The sequence below is a fragment of the Garra rufa genome, chromosome 20 (genome assembly GCF_049309525.1).
Source record: "Garra rufa chromosome 20, GarRuf1.0, whole genome shotgun sequence".
NCBI classification, from domain to species: domain Eukaryota; kingdom Metazoa; phylum Chordata; class Actinopteri; order Cypriniformes; family Cyprinidae; genus Garra; species Garra rufa.
In genome coordinates, this window is record NC_133380.1 from 4,389,536 (window position 1) to 4,416,937 (window position 27,402).

The 27,402-nt window shown below is 31.8% G+C and overlaps 2 protein-coding genes across 2 annotated transcripts in view; both read right to left on the reverse strand.

Annotated features, from left to right (window-relative positions):
* Positions 1–2,264: 2,264 nt before the first annotated feature.
* On the reverse strand, positions 2,265–6,499 carry pcdh20 (protocadherin 20). The gene is made up of 2 exons (XM_073826035.1): positions 6,140–6,499; positions 2,265–5,500 (listed from the first exon to the last, which is right to left on the reverse strand). The coding sequence occupies exons 1-2, from the start codon at positions 6,188–6,190 to the stop codon at positions 2,903–2,905; spliced, it is 2,649 nt and encodes an 882-aa protein (XP_073682136.1). The 5' UTR covers positions 6,191–6,499; the 3' UTR covers positions 2,265–2,902.
* Positions 6,500–19,572: 13,073 nt separating this feature from the next.
* eml6 (EMAP like 6) overlaps positions 19,573–27,402 on the reverse strand; it is a 56,555-nt gene continuing 48,725 nt past the window's right edge. The window contains exons 33-38 of the mRNA XM_073826376.1: positions 26,755–26,927; positions 26,508–26,670; positions 26,277–26,380; positions 26,046–26,199; positions 20,578–20,678; positions 19,573–20,505 (exon numbers count right to left, since the gene is read on the reverse strand). Of these exons, the coding sequence (XP_073682477.1) occupies positions 20,481–20,505; positions 20,578–20,678; positions 26,046–26,199; positions 26,277–26,380; positions 26,508–26,670; positions 26,755–26,927 (720 nt within the window). The 3' untranslated portion in view covers positions 19,573–20,480. The remainder of the gene's footprint in view (positions 20,506–20,577; positions 20,679–26,045; positions 26,200–26,276; positions 26,381–26,507; positions 26,671–26,754; positions 26,928–27,402) is intronic.

Consider the following 27,402-nt stretch of genomic DNA (forward strand, 5'->3'; position numbering starts at 1 on the left):
ATATATATATATATATATATATATATATATATATATATATATATATATATATATATATATATATATATATATATATATATATATATATATATATATATATATATATATATATATATATATATATATATATATAATATATATATATATATATATATATATATATATATATATATATATATATATATAATATATATATATATATATATATATATATATATATATATATATATATATATATATATATATATATATATATATATATATATATATATTATATATATATATATATATATATATATATATATATATATATATATATATATATATATATATATATATATATATATGTATATATGTATATATATATATATGTAGTTTGGGCTTTCCTGCAACTCAAACAGTAGTAGGACATGGGTTCAACTCCCAGGGTTTGGATCAAACCGTTTGCCAAACTACATAAATGTAAATGTCGTTGGGGCTTTCCTGTAGCTAAAACAGTAGTGCATGGCACAGCCTACACCAAGGTCATGAGTTCAATTCTCAGGAAAAAGCAAGAACTGATATAATGCCTGAATATAAATACATACCTTGAATGCACTGAGTCACTTTGTGTTTGTTAAAGCATAAATGTAAATGTAATTGGGCCAGTAAGTAACCACATGTCTCACTCCAATTTTTTTATTTAATTCTGAAACTACTTCAAAAAACGTAAATTTTTTTGTTTTGTTGTGTCAGCCAATATGTGTATGTCTATACTGCAAGTGGCATATTTTGAGACAACTCGAATGCTCCTTTGATAATCAAAGAAGCTGTTTCGATTGCTTTTTATACTGTTTGTGACTTTGAACTCCTGCCGCTCATCAAAACTTTGCATTGTGAAGTTGACTTTGAACTTGAATAACTTGTCAGAAAGTCAGACTTCAAATTCCACTGGTGATGCAACAATAGTTTAACTTATGCAAATGAGCCAACACTGTTCACACTATTCACTGTTTAACTCATTAAAAATAAATTACTTCTGGTCATTTTAAATCACTGGCAATGTCAAGCCTCTCTTAGGTTTGGGTTACCATGCTACAGTATGTGATGCTTTTCTGCATTTGCCACATGTTTGACCTAAAGCAAACTACAATGTATTTGGGGAGATTATCATTTTATAAATATCCCCGTGAATCGAACCCACGACCTTGGCATTGCAAACACCACCAGTTTCGAAGAATTTAATAATGTGCAATAATTTTTTTTCTTTTTTAATCTGAAGCTTGATCTTGACCCACAGATGAAAATGTTCTTAGATGCCTGCTGGTGGATTTCATCCTCCCGCTGGTTTGTGAACACATGTTGCTGGTGAAGTAAGCAGCTTAAGTGGTGAACCTGACCCCAGGTGACGGGCCCTACTCGCAACCTGTGCACCGCAAAGCCTCGATACATTATCTGTCCTCTGGCTTCTTGTGGTTTTAAATGACCGCTTTCCTTTGTGAGCATTTCAGAGAGTTCCAGAGAGAGAAAGGGAAAAATGAAACCCAACTGGTTTTTGGAATAATAGAAGTGGCAAGTGGCCATGCCATGCTTGTCTGTTTTAGAGAGCTGAATGGTGTTCCACGAGCGATGACAAGCTAAACACACACTCCCGATCTGACCTCTGTAATGGTTCGGGACACTGGAGAAGCCATCTTATTGGTTTGACACAAAGAAAGAGATTAAAAAGAGCATAATGAGATGCCAACCAAAGGACTCAGTGAACAATCGCCATCAGGCTTTAGCTGCTTGAAAAGGGCAATTAACACTGTTTGAATTTAACTTTCATGACTGGTGCACATACTGTATACAACAACTCTTAAGAAAAATATAATCAAATAAGATCTCAACAGTATATCTTCATCTTGACTCACTGAATGCCATTTTTCAATGAAAATAAGTTTGCGATTTGGTCTTCGATAAGTCTGATAACCCGTTTTCTTGATAACTGTTGGCATTATATCTTTCCCAAGAAAACGACAACAGTATGTGTACAAACACATTCCAAGAACTCTTGTAAATGACATGTAGACACAGTCAAATCAAACACTGAGACTGTTTTTAAATTCCCCTCATGATTACGCTCGTACTCGACAAAATGGCACTGCTTAAATGATCTTTAAAGAACGTTTCAGTAGATTAACTTTATGAGCAACGACTGCTGCGGTACAACTGCTGAGTCATGTCCACATCTAATACCGGTTTAGTCTGTAATACGTGAAAGAAAATCATATCCAAGCTAATAATAAGAAAATAAAGCACTTTAATGTTCACGAACTCTTCGTTTACACAGAAATGAGATCAGAGAAATGTCGCCTTAGCTGCTTTGAAGAAGCTTTTGAGCTGAGTGCACAAAAGTCATCACAAACAAATCAAAAGGAACCAAGACATTTTAGGGTTCAGGAAACTTGTTAAGACATTGCACACCAGCCTAGTATCCTACCGAAAACACAAAATGTCCAACAACACCTGTTATCAACTGAGAAATGGTTGAGGAATCAATGTGGCATTGATTTCTCATCTCTTTCGGTGATGCCAAACAATAAGGAGCATAACATTTGAAACAGCTTTCCATGGGGAGAACGATGCTCCTGTAGACAGGCATATAAAAGAGGTTTGACAATTTGACACAACACACTGCTGAGGGCACCATTGTAAGATAAATTACATTAAAAGCATGTTGGGCAGCAAATGCAAATAGCAAAATCTTCATACTTCGCAGCAATCTCGTCAATATATATATATTTATAGATTTCATCAGTTATAAAACATACTGTATGCACAATATATACATTGTATTTTCAAATCATATACTTAAGAGATATTAAGATGCACAAAACACATTGTAAACAAATTATTTTGGGCAGTACAAGCAGTTGTAATGTCAGATGTTTGAAATCTCCATTGGGTTTTTGTCCACCATTTCATGGTTGAGTTTTAAAGGAATCTCAATGTCTAACCTCTTCTTTTTCGGTTTTCTTTTCTTGCAGCAAATGTAAGTCACCAACGACACTACGGTCAGAAACAATCCCAGGCAAGTAGCCGTCAGCGCAAGCAGTAACACTTGGTACTCGCCACACATATTTGGCACTTGTTCGCCCTTCCTCCCTTCTTTATCTGGAGGAAGCTCACCATGGTCAATATCTACACTTCTAGGCAACAAACTCTGAATGAGAGTCTCATTGCTGACGGTCTCATTCACAAACAGGTTGACCAGCACGGTAGAGTAGAGTTCTGGCTGACCGTGGTCCCTGACTTTGACCCACAAACTGTAGAGGCCTCGATTGCTCAAGGTTTTCCTCAACGTGATGTTTCCAGTGTAAGGGTCGATGTCAAACGAGCCTGGCTCTCCATCCGTTCTCTTAATAATGCTGTACGCAATAACAGCGTTCATTCCCGTGTCCCGGTCCACCGCGTAGACCTCCGTTATAGACGTTCCTGGAAGTGTGTTGGGAAGCACCAACATGTACGACTGGTTGGACTGAGGGAAAAGAACAGTTGGAGGATTATCGTTGACATCCAGGAGAAGAACAGTTACCATTGTGATGCAAGAAAGAGAGGGTTCGCCTCCATCAATTGCCTCGATCCAAACATAGTATGTTCCTTGTTGTTCCCGGTCCAAAGGGGTCTTGGCTCGCAGTGCTCCTCGTCCAGTATCAATTACGAAGATGTCGCTTCCATTAAGGATGGACAACGCCACCCAGCCGTTCTCCCCAGCGTCTGCATCTGTAACCGTGAGTACACCAATTTCTCCAAAACCTGGAAAGTTCTCTGGTACAAAGAAGGTGAAGTCCTTGTTGATAAACCTTGGACTGTTGTCATTCCGATCCTGGACGGTGATAATCACAGTGGCGATTGATTCCTTCCTCGGCGTGCCACGGTCCACAGCCCGCACCATGAATCGATACGTCTCCTTTTCTTCTCGGTCAAGCGAAGTGGACACCGTCAGCACCCCGGTTGACCGATCCAAGTCAAAAATGGTGGGAGCGTCAGCACCGAGTAGGTAATACACCTCGCCTCTGCTTTCACTATCCGCATCGGTGGCCTGAAGCTGAGCGAGGAACGTATTTGGCGGGTTGTTCTCCTCTACTGCGACGTCAATGAAGGATTGCTTGAATATAGGAGCATTGTCGTTGACGTCCAACACGTGGACTTTCACTACGGTGTTAACTACTAATCCATGAGGGTTACGCACCACAATAACCATTTCATAATCCTGCTGCTGCTCATAATCCAATACCTCAGTGGTCTCAAGCAAGTACTCGTTTTTAACCCGCTCATACGGTACAAGCCTAAACGGACCTGTGCCTTCAAGAAGACACTCTATCTTCTGTTGTGGCTCAGTGTTTTTAATTGTAAAAAAAGCAATGGGTGAAAAGGGCAGCTCTGATTCACTTATACTCACAACGCCATCCTTCTCCGAAGCAATGTAGCGTGGGACAACTGCCGGAGGCCCTGAGAGCTGTCTGATGACGTGAACGGTAACCGTTGCGACTTCTGGAATACAAGTTGGCCCGTTGGCCAAAATGATTAGTTTGTAGAGTTTCCCTGTGTTGTTGTCAATCTTTCCAGCTAGTTTAAGTAACCCAGAGTTTGTATCCAAATGAAACAGGTTTCTGCTTTCCTGGGTGACCCGTTCGCTGAAGGTGTATGTGATCAAAGCGTTAGCTCCCTCGTCTGGGTCATAGGCTTGTAGACGAGCCAGCTGCATGCCCTTAGTAGCATTTCCATAAAGAGTAACGTTCACTTGTGACTCTATAAACTTGGGGCAGTTGTCGTTGACGTCCGTAATGATAATCCTCAAAGTCGCAGTGCCCAAAAGCGGCGGAGATCCTCCATCCTCAGCAATGATGTCAGTCACATACTCAGCTTGCGTCTCCCTATCCAGAGACTCAGTAATGATCAGAAAGGGCGTCAGTTCACCGCCTTCGTTCTCCTCTACATCCAATGTGAAAACTCCATAGTCATTAACAAGCCAGTATGTCTGAACGCTGTGAATCCCAATGTCGGGATCCACTGCGGATTGCTCCACAGCGAACCTGGCATTAACAGGTGCGTTCTCTGGCACAGACACCCTGATTTCATCAACGGGGAAATGCGGGCGGTTGTCGTTCACATCCTCGATAACGATTTTAATCTTAACCAGCTGAAAGTACTGTTGAGGAAGGATTAGCACATCCAGAAAGAGTGCACAGCCCTGGCCCTCGTGGGACTCCGCGCACAGAGCCTCTCTGTCAATCTCCACGGCAGATGTGAACAGCTCCCCCGTCGTGTTATTCAGACTCACATACTGCTGGCTGGTCGTCTTTAGCTCCAGATTGAATGAGCGAGGAGGGTTGACGGAAAGATCCAATTTTAAATCCGCACCGATAGCCCCTATGAGTGTCCCTCTAGGTAATCCTTCTTTTATCTTATAGATGAGGTGACTGAAATTTGATGAACAGGAGAGGGGACTGGTGTACAAGAGGAGAACGAACAAACCCTGAAATAAACAACAGACAAAAAGTTTAGTAAGTGGCAACAGAAGTATAAATTAATCAAATGGCAAATATAAAAATGGTCGAGGAAGCAATGTATATATTTACTGCGTATATAAATTATGCATTAAGCACATTAAAAGCAGTTGGGTTTAACATTACTGAGTGTGTGTGTGCTGGGAAGATGGTTGGACTAAATCTACATCAAGCCTTACTGATATAGCAAAGTATTATATACTCAGTTATTTATCATGATACTCATATTTCTGTCATATTTACTAATTATATTACTACAGCAAAATCATATTGATCACAGTGGTAGCACGCTTTTAACTGATTGCAAAAGTATTTTGACTAATATGGTTATCACTGCTGTATTTTTTGTACAAACATGCAAACAAAATCATAATGCTGCTATATTGTCACATTACATTTTTGATAACAGTTTTGAACATAACAATATGATCCAAAATGATTGTACAGTCCCTCCAAATACTTATTAGACTTTGATTTTTATATCTTATAAGTATTTGGATCACATAATAATCGATTATATAATTTTAAGATGTTATAAAGAGTTGCTGACAATTAAGAGAATAAGATAAAACGATGAATGCAGTTTTTCATGAATGTAAGAAACGTACCCATAACTCTCCTTTGCTGTAAAGCCAGGTTCCTCTTTTAGTGTTCCACATGTTTCCCGTTCAGTGTTGGCGTCACAGGGAACGGGAGCGGGATGAGTTTACAGTAGCAGCCGCATTCTGAGCGCCGGTGAGCGGCTGAGTTCTCTTTCGCTGCCCTATGCGCGACTGAAGAGCTCTACTCATTCATCTGACAGACACGCTGCAGACACGCCCACCGCATACTAATGAGGGCTAGCGCGACCAATCAGCGTTGACTTAGGGCGGGAGGAGGCGTGTCTAGAAACAACTCATTTGCAAGTTAAATATTTAGTTTTTTCATAGAGTAGTTTAAATAGTTTAAGGCTGAGTGATTTATGTAGGAAACAATAGCATGACATTAATTATAGGAATTCTAATAATGCTGATTTGCTCTACATTTCTGAATGCATATAATTATGCAAATAATAATACTAATTATGTTTTCTCTACATTTCTTAATTTGTAATTCTGTTCTGGCTTTTCTATCCCTGTGTTTAACTCTTAATGCAAATTGCTTGAGGTTTTATAAGTTGCTTTGCATTTAATTATTAAACGTAAATCTAATGTACATAGTGTTTACTAGGATGCACTTCTTATCAATAACTTTTTGTAGTAAACATTTCTTTAGAGATTAAAACGTTTATTAGTGGCCCTCACCCTCATGAAATGTAATTTAGATACAAATATGTGCATAAGTTCATATTAAAGCATTACTGTACAAATCAACATTGTGGTTACAAAATAATAAGTTCCTGGTGGAAGGAAAGCCGAAGAGAGCAGATACGCATTTGCAACCCTGCGGTTGAGATTACATTAATCCCCCATTTACATAAAACTCACCAAAGCTGATAGTAAATATGACTCACTTTCTTTGTCTCTGCCACACTTGCTGAGCAATTACCATAGGACCAAACACTTGTTTATTTACTGCATTTTTAACAGCTTTTTTCCTTTCTATTATTTTTCTTGCTTTCCAGAGCATCTCATGAGTTGATAATGCGAGGATTACAGAAAGAAGAAGCTGACTGTACAGGATGAACCATCAGTGTAACCTTTGCCAAATCAACTCGTCTTAATCCAAGCATTATTAACCTCCTCACCAGATGCTGGCTGTGATTGAGAACATACTGACTATCTGACATCAGCGGAGTCACTACGCACAACCATGAGCTTTAGCTCTGATTACGCACATTCACAACTCAGTTTGAATCTGGTTAAAAGTGACACATTTATCTTGTAAAATATACCACTGGGTTATGTGTTTTGCATTGCAGGTGGTAAAATGGGAGAAAAAACTCACAGACAGACATCAGAAGTAGACCTGAACCAGAAAATCACTGTAAAAAGTTTTTACTAGAGTTAACTTAAAAACCTACGTTTAGCAGCTGCCTTAAGTTTTTAAGTCAAATCAGCTTAAAACAAGAAGTCATTTTAACTCCTTACAATAAAAATGAGTTGATATAACTTGTGAGTTCAAATGACTTAAATTGATTTAACTTAAAATCTTAAGGGAGGTTAAACTTAAGTTTTTAAGTTGAAACTGGTGAGAACTTTTTTACAGTGTGGGAAACCATTTAAAAAACTCAGAACACCTTTGCAGGTTATAAGGAACACTTTGGAATGGTTCTCTCAAAGAACAAATGTTCTTTCAGTAACAAGTATGTTTAATGCTGTCTTTATTAATGTTCTCAAAACATTCGCCCAACATCGTTTATGGAACATTTTATATACGTTTATATAGTGTGTTTTTTAATGTTTCTACTGTACATGTTTCAGAATGTTCTGAAAACATTCAAAATCAACATTGCCAAAATGTTTGCAAAATTCTAAAATGGAATGTTTCTTTATCATTCATATGTATCAAAGAAAAAAAGTTTTGAGTGTTTCAAGAACATTCAGAAACAAATTTTATTAATAATATACATTAAAATTTTCTATGGAAATATTTCTTCAGTATTATTATTTTTACTAATTAATTATCTCGTGCTACTCTGACAGTGTGCAAATCTTTTTTTATAGATTACTAAAACTATAAAAATGATTGTCATTACGTGAAATAAAATAATATAAAAAATTCTAAAATGGAATGTTTCTTTATCATTCATATCTATCAAAGAAATAAAAACTTTCTGAATGTTCCGAGAACATTCAGAAATAATATTTTATTCATAATAATATTTTCATAACTAAATGGGAATGTTAGCAAAATGTTCTCAGAACATATTATTTGTTTGTTGGGTCAGTAACTGCAAAGAAAAAAGTTTTGCATTGGTAAACGCCATTTAATTTTTCTACAGAAATAGTTGTTTTTCATCAATATTTCTTTAGTATTAATATTTTGTCTTGTGCTTTTCTGACAGTGTGCAAATCTTCAAAACACCAGGGTTTTTATATATTACTAAAACTATAAAAATATTATCATTACTTGAAATATGAAATAAATTTTAACTGAATTAAAAAAAATAAGACATTTTATTTCAGCTAGTTGCCTAAATTCACAAAAACAACTCAAACTAAAATGCAAATAAAATTAATAAAAACTACATAGACATTTAAAAAGCTTCTAAAAATTACAAAAACACACAACAAAACGAAATGGGAGAAGAAAACTCACAAACAGACATCAGAAGTGGACCTGAACCATCCAAAACCTCAGAACACCTTAATAGTTGAATGCACTGGAAATCTTCCCCTCTGTTGTAATTCTTAAATCTCTTTTGCATGCATATAGGAAGCATCAAGATTTTGCAAAATTTGCAAACCACATTTTGCAAATCAATGATGAATAGTTGCTTGTGAAATGTTGTTGTAATTTTACCTGCATACTTTACAACCACAAAGCCGGAAGGAGCTCAAATATCTGGATCGTATTCAGATTCACCTGAACAAACAGCTCTTAAATAAATACTCTCTATAATTGCATTGGTTGTCGTTTTAGCTGCAGGCCAGGATACGTTCGTTCAGTCAGTTACAGAAAGTGTTGCAACATACGAGATATCAGTTACCAGAAAACCTTCTCACAACGTCTTTCATTTCACATATGCAAGTTCATCATGTAGAAACAATTCAGACAACAAAAAATAGGTTTAGCAAAGAATATGATATGTGTTATGTTATAATAAACACTTTTCTCAAAACTAAAATTTTCAAGTTTTTCAAGATGCAATTTAGAAAAAGAGTATAAATGCATGCAAAAATGTGTCTTTAGTAGAACCATCAGGCACAAAAATTATATTTTCAGTTCTAATGACTACATTTTGAACACATTTGCACTATGACAACAACAAAAGTAATGGTGAGAATGAAACTGAGAGTTTGTGAATGTCTTTTGTCCTGAACTTGTTTCTTCAGAGGCGTGACAGTATGTGTGCGTCACTGAAGCCTCACTGTAGGAAACTTGCTGTGTTTGTGTTTGCGTGAGGTTTCGTGACGGCACGCCTCGTGAGGTGTCAGCAGCTCCAGTAAATCCAGAGATGTTCTGCTGAACAGGATTTTGGGTAAGCGGAGGGCGGGACATTCAGAAAACCATTTCTCAGTCCTTAGTACCTCAGGGCACATGCAGTATGTGAGTTTACAGTCTGATGGTGCGTAAATTAAGTTTTTTTTAAAAATGTTTTTAAATATTTTTTATATATATTTTTTTCTTTTTATATTTTCCATCTTTATTCAGTTTTAGTTGAAGTTTTCATTTTCACATTTTACTGTGTTTGTGCCATTTGTATTGGTTTGGGGTTTGTTTATCTTTTTTCAATGTTGTAAATAAAAAAAATTCTTGAATTAAATTAAAATTTTTTCATTTTCATCACTAAATGTCTAACTTGATGTGCAAGGTCAAGTTGAAGTCATTTTATTCTGTTTTTAACATTATTATTTTATTTATTTATATTTTAAAATATTTTACATTTTTTACATTTTAAAAAATAATTTAATTAAATGCTTTTAATGCTTTTTTTGTATTGTTTTGAATTTTGAGATGTGGACTTCATATTTGCAAGATTAAAAAAAATATTTATTCTTGGATAAATCATTTGCAATAAGATTAAAAATATGTGTTTAGGAAATATATGGTGAATTTTCATTTCATGCAAACTTTAGTTGTTGTTTTCTGTGGCTGGTTGTTTAAATGGCTTAGACTACTCCTAAAAGTTATTTTCTTATTTTGGTTAGTTACTATAGCTGAACTAGAAAAACGAACACTGCTGCTGTCGCCTTTAGTTTGCTTTGCTAATTGTGCATCATCTTTCTGCTCTTCAGCGTGTGAAGCTTCACTAAGTGGCACAGAGTGAAGATGATCGACATCTCAGAGCTTCAGCTGCAGGAATGAGGCGTTCAGAGGTCAGATCAAGTCTTTATGATGCAAATGCATGTGAAATTATGAAAAATAGTTAAGAATATGATAAAATATATAGTGTGTGTATATCAGGGTTATTATAGTTAACTGAACCTAAACTTGTTGCTTTAAATAACATTTATTGTGTTTTTCACTTTAATTAAATTAACTAAATTAAAAAATATATATTTATATCAAGGTTATTAAAGTTAACGAAATTAAAACCATAAAAAAACATATTTATCACTTGAAATAAAATAAACATTACCTGAAATAAAATATATTTAAAATGTATTTAATTTAAGCTCTAATTTTAATTTAATTTCTAATTTTATTTTAAAAAAAAATATGCATATGTGTGTATGTATATGTATATATGTATATGTATATATGTGTATGTATATGTGTGTATATATATATGTGTGTGTGTGTGTGTGTGTGTGTGTGTGTGTGTGTATGTATGTGTGTGTGTGTGTGTGTGTATATATATATATATATATATATATATATATATATATATATATATATATAATAATCATCTAAAACCCTATAATAATCATCTAAAACCCTCATTACTTTAAATAAAATAAACTTTATCCAAAATAAAATATAATAACTTATTTTAATTCAGCTATTTCTCAGTTTCATTTTGTGAAAGTATTAAACTAACTGAAACAGGAGTAAAAACCCTATATAGACATATTTAGAAAGTAAATAGACTTAAATTATTATTTATTTTATGTATTTGTGTGCTTTTTTATATTTTTAAAATGCTTTCAATGTTTTAAATTTTTTTATTTTATTTTAACTAATTATTTTAGCAAGTTAAATTAAACTAAATGTCTAACTTGATGTGCTAAATCAAGTTGAAGTTAGTGTAATTATTTTTGACATTGATGTTTTAATTATTAATTTTATTTTAGTTTTATTTTATTATTAATTTTAGTGATTTTAGCAAGTTAAATTAAACTAAATGTCTAACTTGATGTGCTAAATGTGCTAAAAGTTTAGACATTTTGTGTTTATGACATTTTTATTCTTTTTCAATTTTTACATTTTTTTTGTTTTTCCATTTTTATTTTACTTATTTTAGCAAGTCAAGTTAAACTAATAGTCTAACTTGATGTGCTAAATCAAGTTAAAGTTTTAGTAATTTTGTTGTGTTTTAAATATATATATATATGTAATTTTTTTATTTTTTTTTACATTTGTTTTTATTTTTAAATTAAATTTTTTATTTTACTTGTTTTAGTTTTTGTAAATTTAGCACTTACAATAAATGGAAAATTTATATGTAAATTCTGGAATTCTGTGAAAAACCTGTGTGTAAATAATACTAAAAAACTACAAGAATACTGATATGTATTTAAATGGTGATGATTACCATATTCATCTCAATAGCACTCTGTATTACTTTAAAGTGCTGTTTGTTAGTGCTGAGATGCAAATGAAATCTGCATTGAATGCATTTACACATTTTCATCAGCCGTATGGTTTTATTTATTCAGAAAATGAGATGTGGGCATGTGGGGCGTGTGTGTGTGTGTGTGCTTGATCTCATTTAATGGTGGCTTAAGGACACAGAGATGCTGCTGTATGGTGGAAACTGATTGCCAGTAAACGCAGCGAATGTTGCGTTAGATTTCAGGCCAGATGTCACTATACTTTGTGCTCTAGTTTAATTAAAGTGCCTTTAAGCTACATTGATAGCAGAGCTCAGAACATGACAAACACATCCCAGGACGACCCACTAGGAACCAGGCGAGAATAACAAATATGTTTAAGACTCATTTCACATCCATAAAAAGACAATGAACTCAATGTACGTCAGAAGCCTCTTCAGAATGCAGCACGCTAACGATTTAGCTGCTAGAAAAACAAAGCCTGTCTTTATGAATTCAATTTATGAGCGATAAAAACCGAAGCTGAAAACAAGAATGAAACGCCTGTAAAACACAAATATAAATCAAAAGGGAAACCCTGCAAAAGTGTTGTTTTAGTGTAATTCATATACTATTTGTTTTTAGTTTCTCTTTTTCATTTTAGTAATTTTATTGCTTGTTTTTGACCTTTTTATTGCCTTTAATATTTTTCATGTTTTATTTAGTTTTAGTTTTAGCTATTTTAGTAATTAAGTATAACAAATGGTTAACTTGATGTGCTGAATGAAGGTAAAGATTTTGTCATTTTTTTTATTTTTTATTAATTAATTATTAAGTTTAATTTTTTATCTTATTTATAGTTTTGGTAATTGTCTGTGTTTTGTAATTTGTATTGCCTTTTTTAAAATATTTTCAATTTTTTTTTTATTTTATTCTAATTTTTGAAATTTTTTAATTGTATTTTTCATTTTTATTTTATTTAGTTTTAGTTTGAGCTTTTTTAGCAAATCAAGTAAAACAAATGTTTAGCCTGAAGTTCTTAATGAAATTAGTTTTTATTTAATTTGTTTGTTTTTGTCCATTTTATTGTTTTTTTTATTATTTTATTTTTGATTTGAAAAATTGTTTAATTTAATTATTTTTTCATTTTATATTTTCAACTATTTTTTTTATTTATTCCAATGAGTTTTTTCATTTTCATGTGCAAAATCAAGTTTTAGTCATTTTTTTATTTTTGACATTATGTATTTTTTAAATTAAAAAAAAATTAACTCTAATTATTACATTTCTTTAATTAAACTTTATTTTCCTTTGTTCCATTTTATAAACTAAATGTTTAACTTGTGTGTGAAATTTGTCATTTTGTTCTGTTTTTGACATTTGTATTGGTTTGTTTTTATTTTTCAATATAGTGTTCTAAATTTAAAAAATAATTTCTCTTACTTGAAAATTAAATAAAATTTAAATTTATTTTTTCCCCTTTTTACTAATTGTCTAATTTGATGTACAAAATCAAGATAAAGTTCTTGTCATTTTGTTTTTGACATTTGTATTGGTTTTGTTTTTATTTTATTTAAGTGTTTTAAAATTTTTAAATAATGTAACTGTTTACATTGCTTTAAATATTATCTTTTCTTTTTTGTAAACTTTGTCTAAAGTGTTAAAGTTTTAATTATTTTGTTCAGTTATTTTTTTACTTTTTTTCCTGTTTATTTTTAAAAAAATGTATTTTATTTATTTATTATTTCAATTTTATTTTGTGTTTCAGTTTGTGTTAATTTAGCACTTAAAATAAATGGAAAATTTTATATATATATAAAAATTATTATTATTTTATTTTTTTACACACTTTATATTGTTTTATATTACATTTTTCATGGTTTGGTTGTAGCTATCTATAATCATGCCTGGACACCTATTTTGGGAAAAACCAAACGTAAGGCATTACTTTCCCATTGCTCTCACTGTCCAACACACTCTCTCTCTTTCACTCTCTCTCACACACACACACACACACACTGTTAAATGGGCCATTAATTTGACACATCATACAGCATGAGTTGCATTAGCTGAAGTCTGAGCTGCATTTGTGTTATTTAAGTCTGTGAAACATTAATGGAGCAGCACTTCTGCATGAGCTGCATCTCAAACGCATTATTCCATGTGACATTTGAAAACCATGTGAGAAACACATGATGTGACCTCAGAGTGATTGTACAGGTGGCACACTTACAGTACGGATGTGATTCATCACATCAAACCTCTCTATCTGTGTTCACAGGCAGATTTGCATTCTATCTATCTGCCTGCCTGTCTGTCTAGCTATCTATCTGTAAGGTTTATATGCAACGTTCATTGATAGATCACACAAAAGTTTAATCAAAAGCCATTCTTTGGGAACAACTAGAAACTATTTGGTAGTCGATAACGACAGAGACTGGAAAAGTACAGCAAAACAATGTCAGCAAGAATGCAAGCTCTTATCAAGGCCAAAGGAGGCCATACAAAATAAAAATAACATGCATTATTTATTATGTGTGAAGAAAGACTAGTTATTTCAGTTTATTTCCCAATGACAATAAAATACTTGGAAATCTGACAAAAACCTCTTTAAAACTAAAATATTTGTTTTCTCTTTTTATTGTGACAAGTGGTCTAATAAAATACATATGTATGTATGTATAATGTAATGTTATGTATGTATCCAAGTTATTTTATTGGGGGAATTATTCATTTGTTTAGAAAATGTATTTTATTGGGGGATTTATTTATGTATTTATTAATAGGGATTTGTTTAGTACATATATTTTTATTTATTTAGTACATTTGTTTATTGTGGGGGATTTATTTAATTTATTAATTTACTACATTTATTTTATTGAGGGTATTTATCGATTTTCATTTTTATTTGAATAAGTTTTAGTAATTTTTTTTTCCTTTTCTGTTTTTTATTTTAAATATTCTAAATGTTTTAAACTTTATTTTTAATTTCTTTAAATTATTTTTCATTTTCATTTTTTTTTTATTTTAGCAAATAAAGCTGAACTAAATTTCTAACTTATTTCTAACTAACAAGTTGAAGTTTGAGTAGTTTTTTTTTTCATTTCGATTCCTTTTTTAAAAACCTTTTTTGTACTTTTTTATTTTGCAATTTAATTTTTTTTTAAATTATATATTTTTTACTTTTAGAAAATTTCAGTAATTTTAAGTTTTTTTTTCTTTTTTAATATTTTAAATTTTAAACTTTTTAATTAAATTAAATTTTCATTTGTATTTTATTTTAGTTTGATGTTTTAAATTAAGTTAATGTTTTAGTAGTTTTTTTTTAGTTTTGACTTTTTGACTTTTTTTTTTTCAATTTAAAAGGAAAAAAAATTAACTTTTTTTTATTTTGCAATTTTCAGTAATTTTACTTTTTTCTGTTTTGTTATATTTTGAATGTTTTAAATTTTATACTTTTATTTTTTTAATTTCTTTACTTTTTTGTATTTTAGTTTTGGTTATTTCAGCAAATCAAGCAAAACTAAATTTCTAACTTGATTAGCTAAATCAATTTTCATGTTTTTTTTTTACTTTATTTGTTTTTAGTTTCCTTATCACCAAAAAACAAATGTACGTGTGTGTGTGTGTGTGTGTGTGTGTATATATATATATATATATATATATATATATATATATATATATATTATACTAAATAAATCCCCTAAATAAATTATATTTATATTTATAAATAATAAATATTTATTTACTACATTTATATTATGAAGCGGAGAAGGGTTATCTACCAAGTTAATTTTATTTGGGGTGTCCATTTACTGTATTTTATTGGGTTAGGGTTATTTTAGTGGGGAGGGGTCGTTTAATTAATTTTATTTATTTATTTTTGAGGGCATTTATTTATAGATTTTATACAATATACATATGTACATGCATATTTATTTATGCATGCATACATTTGCATAAAAATGTGCATGCAAAAAATGCATTACATTTAAAATACAAATTTTTTAAATTTAAGTCTTTGTCCAGACCTTTTTAGACAACAAATATTCTGTATTTAGTATTAGTATAAAAGTTAATGATCTCCAAAATGAATACTACTAAGTGTCATGTTGAGAGCAGTTAAGGTTTAAGACTGTCTGTGTTCAGACTCTCACTGTTATCTGATTGTGAAACCGCTTGTGTGGCACAAAAGCATGAGTGGAATGTTTTGGCACTATAACAAAAGCTACATTAATCATGGTTTATATACTCTACACACCACGATAATGCTACCGTGGGATTTATTACAAAAGTCCTTCATTAGTGATTTTACTATAGTATATTTCACCACGGTTATACAAGTAAAGCATGGCTGAAATAGACTGACATTTTGAACTGTGTTGTTGTGCAAGTGTGTATTTTATGAGACTGATGAGTCACGGTCTCTCTCACATCCCGCGGATCTGCAGTGCGGTGGGTGGATCTGGAATGCAGCTCCGCATTAATAATCCACTGTATTGTTTTCTTTTATTTGTTGATTAGTATTAAATAGCATGAGAATGGAACTGCATGTCCAGGCAATGCATTAGTGATGTCCGGTTCGCGAACGAATCGTTCTATTTAACCGGATCTTCTCAGTGAACCGGTTGAACCAGTTCACCAAATCGAACTGAATCGTTTGAAACGGTTCGCGTCTCTAGTAAGCACTAATCCACAAATTACTTAAAGGTTTTTACTTTTTAACGTGCCCGACACTCCCTCTGATTCAAAATAAATCAATTTCCCGAGTTATTTAGTTACTCAAACAGTGTTTGTACGGCTGTGAAAAGAGAGCTGATGATGCGCATGAGCAGAGCAGCTGCCAGAGCGGTTGTCGTTCTCGAGTCATGAATCGGTTGCAGCGGTTGTCGGATCATCAGTACACTGAACGAGAACCGGTTTCTTTCGGATCACCAGTACACTGAACGAGAACCGGTTTCTTTCGGACGTGTCCGATTTGCGAATCGATGAGCTGATACTGTGCGCATGCGTGTCATTTTTGCAAGCGGATGAAATGAAGCACGTCAGTCAAGTTGGTCTATTTTGTTAAACGTTTTGTTAAAAGTTTACTTAAGGATTCTGTTAGGTTATTGGCTAAAAGGGTTTTTATGATCTTGATCAGGGAAGTGCCGTGGTACCATAATAAATAAGATGCTTGATTAAAAGAAAACATGTGATTTATGAATTAGCTGCACTGTAATAAAAGATAATGATGACATACAAAAATTGTGTTTGTATTAAATGAACAATGTTTTAATGAAACTATACACAACTATAATTTGAACCATGTTCAAACAAAAATTATTATAAAAAATTTTTATTTAACTTTTAAACGGTGGTATAATGATAAAAATTACGTAATCAAACTACTGCACAAGCAAACCAAGCGGCACGTTTCAGTCACTCTGTGTGAGTTCTCCAATCACATTCTCGACTCAAGAAGCGATTGCAGCGGTTGTCGGATCACCAGTACACTGAACGAGAATCGATTTCTTTCGGATCATCAGTACGCTGAACGAGAACCGGTTTCTTTCGGACGCGTCCGATTCGAGAATCGATGAGCTGATACTGTGCGCATGCGTGACTCGTGCAGCTGCCAAACAAACAAGCTCCTGCTATGACTGACTCCATCTGAACCGAACTAGTTCTTTTTTTTACCACTGTCTCTGTGCTAATGCTATGAGCAGTTAACTGAGGACTTGAATGAGGGGATCTGGTGAAACTTATGTTTATAACAAATACGTCTTTATGGATTGTGCATGTTCAGTAAGCTGATCGTGTTTCTGATTATAATTAATTTATCTTATAATTTATTAAATCAAGACTTGTAAAACTTATGATCTTATATGATCTTATATGAACTTATATGATCACTGCATGTAACTGTATATGGGTGCGGGACGATAGTAATTACGTTAATTACGTCATTACGTCATAGCGTAAAAGAACTGGTGAACCGGTTCTTTGAAACGAACTGTCCGAAAGAACCGGTTCGCGGAAAAGAACCGAACTTCCCATCACTACAATGCATTCTCATGGAAAGTTCACGGGCCAATCAGCTTTAAGCGCGGCAGTCTGCCCTTTTTTTTTTTTTTTTTTTTTTTTTTTGGCAAAAACTCTGCATGCAAAAAAAACAATTTGCTCCATTTATGTAACATTCTATTCTTAAAGATTCCAAAAATATATATATGTTTATTTCTGTAAAAATATAATTTATAATTTTATTTTGTGCCTTTTTTTTTGATGGAAGACACTGCACGCAAAAAATCATTTACACACATTTATATAACATTCCTAAAAAAACGTAAAAAAAAATCTGTGTGTTTGTTTGCAATTTATTTTTTTAAGGCAAAAACATAATTAGCTCAATTCTATCCTTAAAAAAAAAAAAACTAAAAAAAAACTTGTTTGACATAACGTCAGGTTGTATTTTTTTTACCGTTCGAACATTTCGGACTCAGTGTGCAATGACCTTTAAAGTTTTTTTTATAATATATATATTTTTTTTTATTTTGAGGCAAAACACTGCATGGCAAAAATGATTCACTTGATTTATGTAACATTCTATTCTTAATTTTTTTTTTTTTTTTTACATTTTTATTTTGAGCCAAAACACTGCATGCAAAAAAAAAAAAAAATCATTTGCTTAATTTACGTAACATTTTATTGTTAAAATATATATATATATATATTCTTTTTTTTTTGCGTGATTTATGTAACATTCTATTCTTAAAGTTTTTATTTATTTTGAGCCAAAACACTGCATGCAAAAAATCATTCAAGTAAATTTATAACATATTCCTAAAAAAAACAATAATCCATTCTTAAAGTGTTTTATATATTTATATAAATGATTTTTTGCATGTAGTGTTTTACCTCAAATTTAAAAAAAAATGGGAATTTTAGGTAAAACACTACATGCAAAAAATCATTTGCTTGATTTATGTAACAAAGTTTTTTTTTTTTGAGGCAAAACACTGCATGTAAAAACTTTCCTTCACTGGATTTGTACAACATTCTAATTTTTATTTTTTTGCCTGTTGACTATTTTTCAAATTTAAGGAGTGTAACAAAAGAGATATCCAAAATCCTTTAACACTTATATATGTGTATATAAAAAAAGAGCCTGGTTTTAGCCATTGTTCAGATTTCTGTTCTAGGAATTTATGCAAATTATTGAATATTTAAATAGATCAAATTTACATAACATTTCAGAAATCTACAAAACAATAGACTTACATTTATGTAACGCATGTGTTTGGCTTGTATAAAAATACTAAGCATTAGTAAATATCTTAAATGATCTAAAATTAACAGTTCAAGGCTTAATAAAGTTAATAATAAATGTATATTACAAATTACATGGGGGTCCCCCTCATTATTTACTTTTTTTTTTGTAGTTTTAAGTGCATTTGTTTCATTAGGATTTATTTAGTAACTTTTTTTTTGGAGCTTTATTAGCCAGATTCCTACTAAAAACCATCAAGGGTTACTAAGTTACTAAGGATTTAAATTATATAATTTTACAACAGTGTATTAAAAAAACACTGATATATGCATTTAAAACCGAATTAAGAATTACTGACAACCATGTTTATTTTAATAGGCCATAGTTCATATATGCTGCCATCAGCTGGTGAAAGGTGGAAACACACTCAGTTTGACATGAGCACATAGTTCTCTTTAATTATAAAACAACAGTGTTCATTCATGATCAACAACCACACAGACTTCAATTCATGCAGTATTATATATCTTTCAATTAGACTGAGCTCTGATCAGACAAATTACAAAAACATGAACATACAAATGACAGATATAACGCGATATCTGCACACAATAAACAGCTGCTGTCACGTCATTGGCTACAAACAGCGCATCGCAATCTACACACGTCGCAACAGACAACGCTACTACGTACATTTCATATAACTTTAATATTTGGACAGCGAGTTTTTTGCATTTTCAATTTTCATATACGCCCACAGACCGACTGACTAACTTGCATACGTCATATGTAAATACGTACATAAAAAATAAATATTTTAACAAAAATAGCACAGGTCAAATATAACATCTACACATTACAGTACTTAATTTCTCCTGAGTCCCATGTATTTTGATATTTTTAACAGGAAGAGCATTTAGTGAGTGGATAGTTTTGACATTTATGTACAAAATGTAAAAAGAAGACAACGAAGAAAAGAAATTGCATAATGCATGATTTTGAAAAGAAGTTTAAAAGCTCTAAGTGGACATTTAGCACCGTATATGCATCATATGAACATTTTGGGGCAAAGATCAGCAAACTGTGTCTCCAAGGCACTTCAGAATCCAAACAAAAAATACATTTGTTTCTGAAATATTGGCATGATTTATGAGTGTTTTTTTTTTTTTTTTTAAAGTACATGAGCGTAAACATTGCACTTCACAGAATCCTCATCGAACTCGGGCTCGTCCAGGATCCTTCATGTCTAGAGGGGTAAAACGCAGCATAACAGAAGTGCAGCATCCGGACGCTGGAGGTATCGGGCGGAAATCTTTCCGGCTTGATGTTTGGAGGAGAGATTCCCAGCTGTGCGGAGGCCGATCAGATGCATCTCCACACAAACACACTGAGAGACAGAGAAGACGCATTAATAACAGTTCACATTGATTGACGGACTGATAGATGGATGTCAGCTCACCTACAGTCGTTGCCTCCTACACTTATCACATATTTGTCATCGTAAGAGAAACGGATGTTGGTCACGTGGGCAGAGTGGCCGAAGTATCGCTTGTGTTTGGCCTGTGAAGAAATGCAAACAAGTAAACAGTAAAAATGTTCTAAAATAAATAAGAGTTAATATGGATAATAATAAAGGTTAATAACAAGGGTTACTAATGGGTTAATAATAAAGAGGTAATATGTTAGATAATAAGGGCTAGTAATAAAGGAGTAATATGGTTAGTAATACATGGTTAATAAAGGGTTAGTATGGCCAATAGTACGAAGGTTAGATAATTAAGGTTTACCATGGTTAATTATAATACCTAACCTTTATATTAATAACTATATTACTCTTTATTATCTAACCTTGGTTAATAAGAGTTAGATAATAAAATGTTAACATGGTTAATAATAAGGGTTGGTCATACATTAACCATGTATTACTAACCCATGTATTATTGGTCATACTAACCCTTTTATTAACCATGGTAACCCTTTATTATCTAACCTTAGAATTATAAACTGTGGTAAGCCTTTATTATCTAACCTTGGTTAATAAAAGGGTTAGTATGACCAATAATACTAAGGTTAGATAATAAAGGTTTACCATGGTTAATAAAAGGGTTAGTATGACCAATAATACAAGGGTTAGTAATACATGGTTAATAAAAGGGTTAGTATGACCAATAATACTAAGGTTAGATAATAAAGGTTTACCATGGTTAATACAAGGGTTAGTAATACATGGTTAATAAAAGGGTTAGTATGACCAATAATACTAAGGTTAGATAATAAAGGTTTACCATGGTAAATAAAAGGGTTAGTATGATCAATAATACTAAGGTTAGATAATAAAGGTTTACCATGGTTAATAAAAGGGTATGACCAATAATACTAAGGTTAGATAATAAAGGTTTACCATGGTTAATACAAGGGTTAGTAATACATGGTTAATAAAAGGGTTAGTATGACTAATGTTTCTAAGGATAGATAATAAAGGTTTACAATGGTAAGTAAAAGGGTTAGTATGATCAATAATACTAAGTTTAGATAATAAAGGTTTACCGATACATGGTTAATAAAAGGGTTAGTATGACCAATAATACTAAGGTTAGATAATAAAGGTTTACCATGGTTAATAAAAGGGTTAGTATGACCAATAATACAAGGGTTAGTGATACATGGTTAATAAAAGGGTTAGTATGACCAATGTTTCTAAGGATAGATAATAAAGGGTTACCATGGTTAATAAAAGGGTTAGTATGACCAATAATACAAGGGTTAGTAATACATGGTAAATAAAAGGGTTAGTATGACCAATAATACAAGGGTTAGTAATACATGGTAAATAAAAGGGTTAGTATGACCAATAATACAAGGGTTAGTGATACATGGTTAATAAAAGGGTTAGTATGACCAATAATACAAGGGTTAGTAATACATGGTTAATAAAAGGGTTAGTAAGACTAATGTTTCTAAGGATAGATAATAAAGGGTTACCATGGTTAATAAAAGGGTTAGTATGACCAATAATACAAGGGTTAGTAATACATGGTTAATAAAAGGGTTAGTATGACCAATAATACAAGGGTTAGTAATACATGGTTAATAAAAGGGTTAGTATGACCAATAATACTAAGTTTAGATAATAAAGGTTTACCATGGTAAATAAAAGGGTTAGTATGATCAATAATACTAAGGTTAGATAATAAAGGTTTACCATGGTTGATAAAAGGGTTAGTATGACCAATAATACAAGGGTTAGTAATACATGGTTAATAAAAGGGTTAGTAAGACTAATGTTTCTAAGGATAGATAATAAAGGGTTACCATGGTTAATAAAAGGGTTAGTATGACCAATAATACAAGGGTTAGTAATACATGGTTAATAAAAGGGTTAGTAAGACTAATGTTTCTAAGGATAGATAATAAAGGGTTACCATGGTTAATAAAAGGGTATGACCAATAATACAAGGGTTAGTAATACATGGTTAATAAAAGGGTTAGTAAGACTAATGTTTCTAAGGATAGATAATAAAGGGTTACCATGGTTAATAAAAGGGTTAGTATGACCAATAATACAAGGGTTAGTAATACATGGTTAATAAAAGGGTTAGTATGACCAATAATACAAGGGTTAGTAATACATGGTTAATAAAAGGGTTAGTAAGACTAATGTTTCTAAGGATAGATAATAAAGGGTTACCATGGTTAATAAAAGGGTATGACCAATAATACAAGGGTTAGTAATACATGGTTAATAAAAGGGTTAGTAAGACTAATGTTTCTAAGGATAGATAATAAAGGGTTACCATGGTTAATAAAAGGGTTAGTATGACCAATAATACAAGGGTTAGTAATACATGGTTAATAAAAGGGTTAGTATGACCAATAATACAAGGGTTAGTAATACATGGTTAATAAAAGGGTTAGTATGACCAATAATACTAAGTTTAGATAATAAAGGGTTACCGTGGTTAATAAAAGGGTATGACCAATAATACAAGGGTTAGTAATACATGGTTAATAAAAGGGTTAGTAAGACTAATGTTTCTAAGGATAGATAATAAAGGGTTACCATGGTTAATAAAAGGGTTAGTATGACCAATAATACAAGGGTTAGTAATACATGGTTAATAAAAGGGTTAGTATGACCAATAATACAAGGGTTAGTAATACATGGTTAATAAAAGGGTTAGTATGACCAATAATACTAAGTTTAGATAATAAAGGTTTACCATGGTAAATAAAAGGGTTAGTATGATCAATAATACTAAGGTTAGATAATAAAGGTTTACCATGGTTGATAAAAGGGTTAGTATGACCAATAATACAAGGGTTAGTAATACATGGTTAATAAAAGGGTTAGTAAGACTAATGTTTCTAAGGATAGATAATAAAGGGTTACCATGGTTAATAAAAGGGTTAGTATGACCAATAATACAAGGGTTAGTAATACATGGTTAATAAAAGGGTTAGTAAGACTAATGTTTCTAAGGATAGATAATAAAGGGTTACCATGGTTAATAAAAGGGTTAGTATGACCAATAATACAAGGGTTAGTAATACATGGTTAATAAAAGGGTTAGTATGACCAATAATACAAGGGTTAGTAATACATGGTTAATAAAAGGGTTAGTATGACCAATAATACTAAGTTTAGATAATAAAGGTTTACCATGGTAAATAAAAGGGTTAGTATGATCAATAATACTAAGGTTAGATAATAAAGGTTTACCATGGTTGATAAAAGGGTTAGTATGACCAATAATACAAGGGTTAGTAATACATGGTTAATGTATGACCAATAATACTATGTATTACTAACCCTTATTATTAACCATGTTAACACTTTATTATCTAACTTTAGAATTATTAACCATGGTAACCCATTATTATCTAACCTTGGTTAATAGAAGGGTTAGTATGACCAATAACACAAGGGTTAGTAATACATGGTTAATAAAAAGGTTAGTATGACCAATAATACAAGGGTTAGTAATACATGGTTAATAAAAGGGTTAGTATGACCAATAATACAAGGGTTAGTAATACATGGTAAATAAAAGGGTTAGTATGACTAATGATTCTAAAGTTAGATAATAAAGGGTTACCATGGTTAATAAAAGGGTTAGTATGACCAATAATACAAGGGTTAGTAATACATGGTTAATAAAAAGGTTAGTATAACTAATGTTTCTAAGGGTAGATAATAAAGGGTTACCATGGTTAATAAAAGGGTTAGTATAACCAATAATACAAGGGTTAGTAATACATGGTTAATGTATGACCAATAATACTATGTATTACTAACCCTTATTATTAACCATATTAACACTTTATTATCTAACTTTACAATTATTAACCGTGGTAACCCTTTATTATCTAACCTTGGTTAATAAAAGGGTTAGTATGACCAATAATACTAAGGTTAGATAATAAAGGTTTACCATTGTTAATAATAAGGGTTAGTAATACATAGTATTATTGGTCATACATTAACCATGTATTACTAACCTTTGCATTATTGGTCATACTAATCCTTTTATTAACCATAGTAACCCTTTATTATCTAACCTTAGTATTAACCATGGTAACCATTTATTATCAACTAACTTTAGTATTATTAACCCTTTATTATCTAACTTTAGTATTATTAACCATGGTAACCCTTTATTATCTAACCTTAGTATTGTTAACCATGGTAACCCTTTATTATCAAACCTAAGTATTATTAACCATGTATTACTAACCCTTATTAACCATGGTAAACCTTTATTATTTAACCTTAGTATAAATAACCCTTTATTATCCAACCTTAGAACTATTAACTATGGTAACCCTTTATTATCTAACCGTAGTATTATTGGTCATACTCACCCTTTTATTAACCAAGTATTACTAAAACTTGTTATTAACCATATTAACCCTTTATTATCTAACTTTAGTATTATTAACCCTTTATTATCTAACCTTATTATTATTAACCATGGCCAACTTTTATTATATAACCTTAGTATTATTAACCATGGTAAACCTTGATTATCTAACTAAATAATAATAAAGGCTTAATATAATTAATAATAAAGGTTAATAACGGATTAATATGGTTAAAAAAGGTTAACAGTAAGGCTTAGTAATAAATGGTTAAGGGTTACTAATAAAGGAGTAATATGGTTAATAATACCAAGGTTAGATAATAAAGGGTTAACATGGTTAATTATAACATGAGTTAATAATGGATTAACATTCCTCCTATCTTTTTTTTATATGGTTAATAATGATAATAATAAGGGTTAGATGGCCACTAAATATACAAGTTAATAATGGATTAATAGTTAATAATAGTATGGGTTAGTAATAAATGGTTAATAAAAGTGTTAGTATGGCTGATAATAATAAGGGTTAATAATAGTTAATATGGTTAACAATACTAAGGTAAGACAATAAGGGGTTAACATGGTTAATTATAATAAGGGTTAATAATAAAATGAATAATGGTTAATAAAGGGAGTAATAATAAATTAATAATATGGTAAATAAAGGGTAAATATGTATGAGTTAATATGGATAATTTTTAAGAAGGGGTAATATTAAGGCGTTAATTTAGGTAATAATAAGCATCAATAACAATTGATTACTATGGTTAATAATATCAAGGTTGGATAATAAAGGGTTAATGTGGTAAATTATAGTAAGGCTTAATGAAGTGAAAAAGGTTAATAATAAAGTAATTTAATAACAAATAGTTACTATGATTAATAATAAGGTTTAATAAAGGACTCATATAGTTAATAATAAAGGTTTATATGGTTAACATTAAGATTTAATATGGTTTGTAATAATAAGGGTAAATAATAAAAACATGATTTTCTGTACAGATGCTTTGAAATAATGTGAAATGCACCATAGAAATAAATTTGACATGAGTTACATTTGACTTACAAATTTCTCGGAGCAGGGGAAGTCGAAAAGCTTCACGAGTCCAAAATCATCTCCGGTGACCACATTGAGCCCGGCGTGAGAAACACAGGCACAGTTCACATCTGCCTTCTCTGCGTTACGTGGCCAGATGCCCAAAACCTCCTCACCCAGAACACTGCAGGAGGAAGAGCTTTAATATAGGACACTGGTGTCATTTCGAGTACATTTAATTGCACAAATCTGTGTCCTTACCTAGTCCAGGTCGCCCAGGTGATCCGGTCAATCAAGGCTTGTTCCATGACAATCTTCCCACTGGGAACCTCATGAACCTGACGCTTATATGAACCGGTAGAGACCTGTGCACAAAATATAAACTATATCTGTCATATCAAAGTTACTTACACTACATTGACTAAAAAAATTAATATTTTTGTTGCATAAAAGGACAGTATGTTATCCAAATGTTTTCTGATTGATTTGCACCTCGATGTATTTGTTGTCGGCAGAAAAGTCCAGCTGGATCACAAATCCAGGAATATCTTTGCAGTAGCCGATCCGGTTGAGAGATGGACCTAGAGTCAGATCGTAGAAATCAACAGCGCACTCGACTGAGCCGACGGCCAGCAGCCGGTTATCAGAGCTGAACCTGCATGAGAAACACTGCATGAATACTCTTGCTTTTATCATCATGTATTTTGTTGGATTTATCAAAGTCAGTATCTTTTCTTACCTTATGTCCTGGATGGCCACACTGCGGTCTCTCTTCTTGCCCCATACGGTCAGTGAATTCACCAGCAGCACGATGAACTCTCCGTTCTCCATCCCGATAGACACCATTTCACCATTTGGGCTGTATGCAGTGCACTTTGCCGGATGACCCAGACTGACTTTGTTCAGGAGTTTCTGGGGGACAAACAATTATTAACCCTTTGATGCTCTTTGGTGATTTTTGGATCAAATTTTTTTAATGAAATGGTCCTGAAAACAAAGTCACACTTACACTACTTGCAGTCAAACATGATGCACTGAAAACATATTTTATCTAGCAGAAACATTTGGTACGGCACCCAAACAAAACCTTACAGAAAGCAAATTTTGTTATGATATCAACCTCAAATTCTTAGAGTAATACTGAGCGTAAAACATGTTATATATTTCATCTAAATTTTGAATAATAAGGGTTAAAATGCGCAATATTAATAAGGATAATGAAGGGTTAATTATAATAAGGGTCGATAATAGTAAGGTTAGATAATAAAGGGGTTAATTGGGTTAATTATAATAAGTGTTAGTAATAAAAGGTTAATATGGGCAATAAAAATAAGGGTTATTAATAAAGAGATGATACGGTTAATTACAATAAGGGTTAATAATAAGG

Excerpts from the sequence above, each read along its gene's own strand:
- pcdh20 (XM_073826035.1), bottom strand. The coding sequence starts at position 6,190 with ATGTGGAACACTAAAAGAGGAACCTGGCTTTACAGCAAAGGAGAGTTA. Across the intron at positions 5,501-6,139 it reads ACAGCAAAGGAGAGTTATGG|GGTTTGTTCGTTCTCCTCTT; the intron begins GTACGTTTCTTA and ends TGTTTATTTCAG.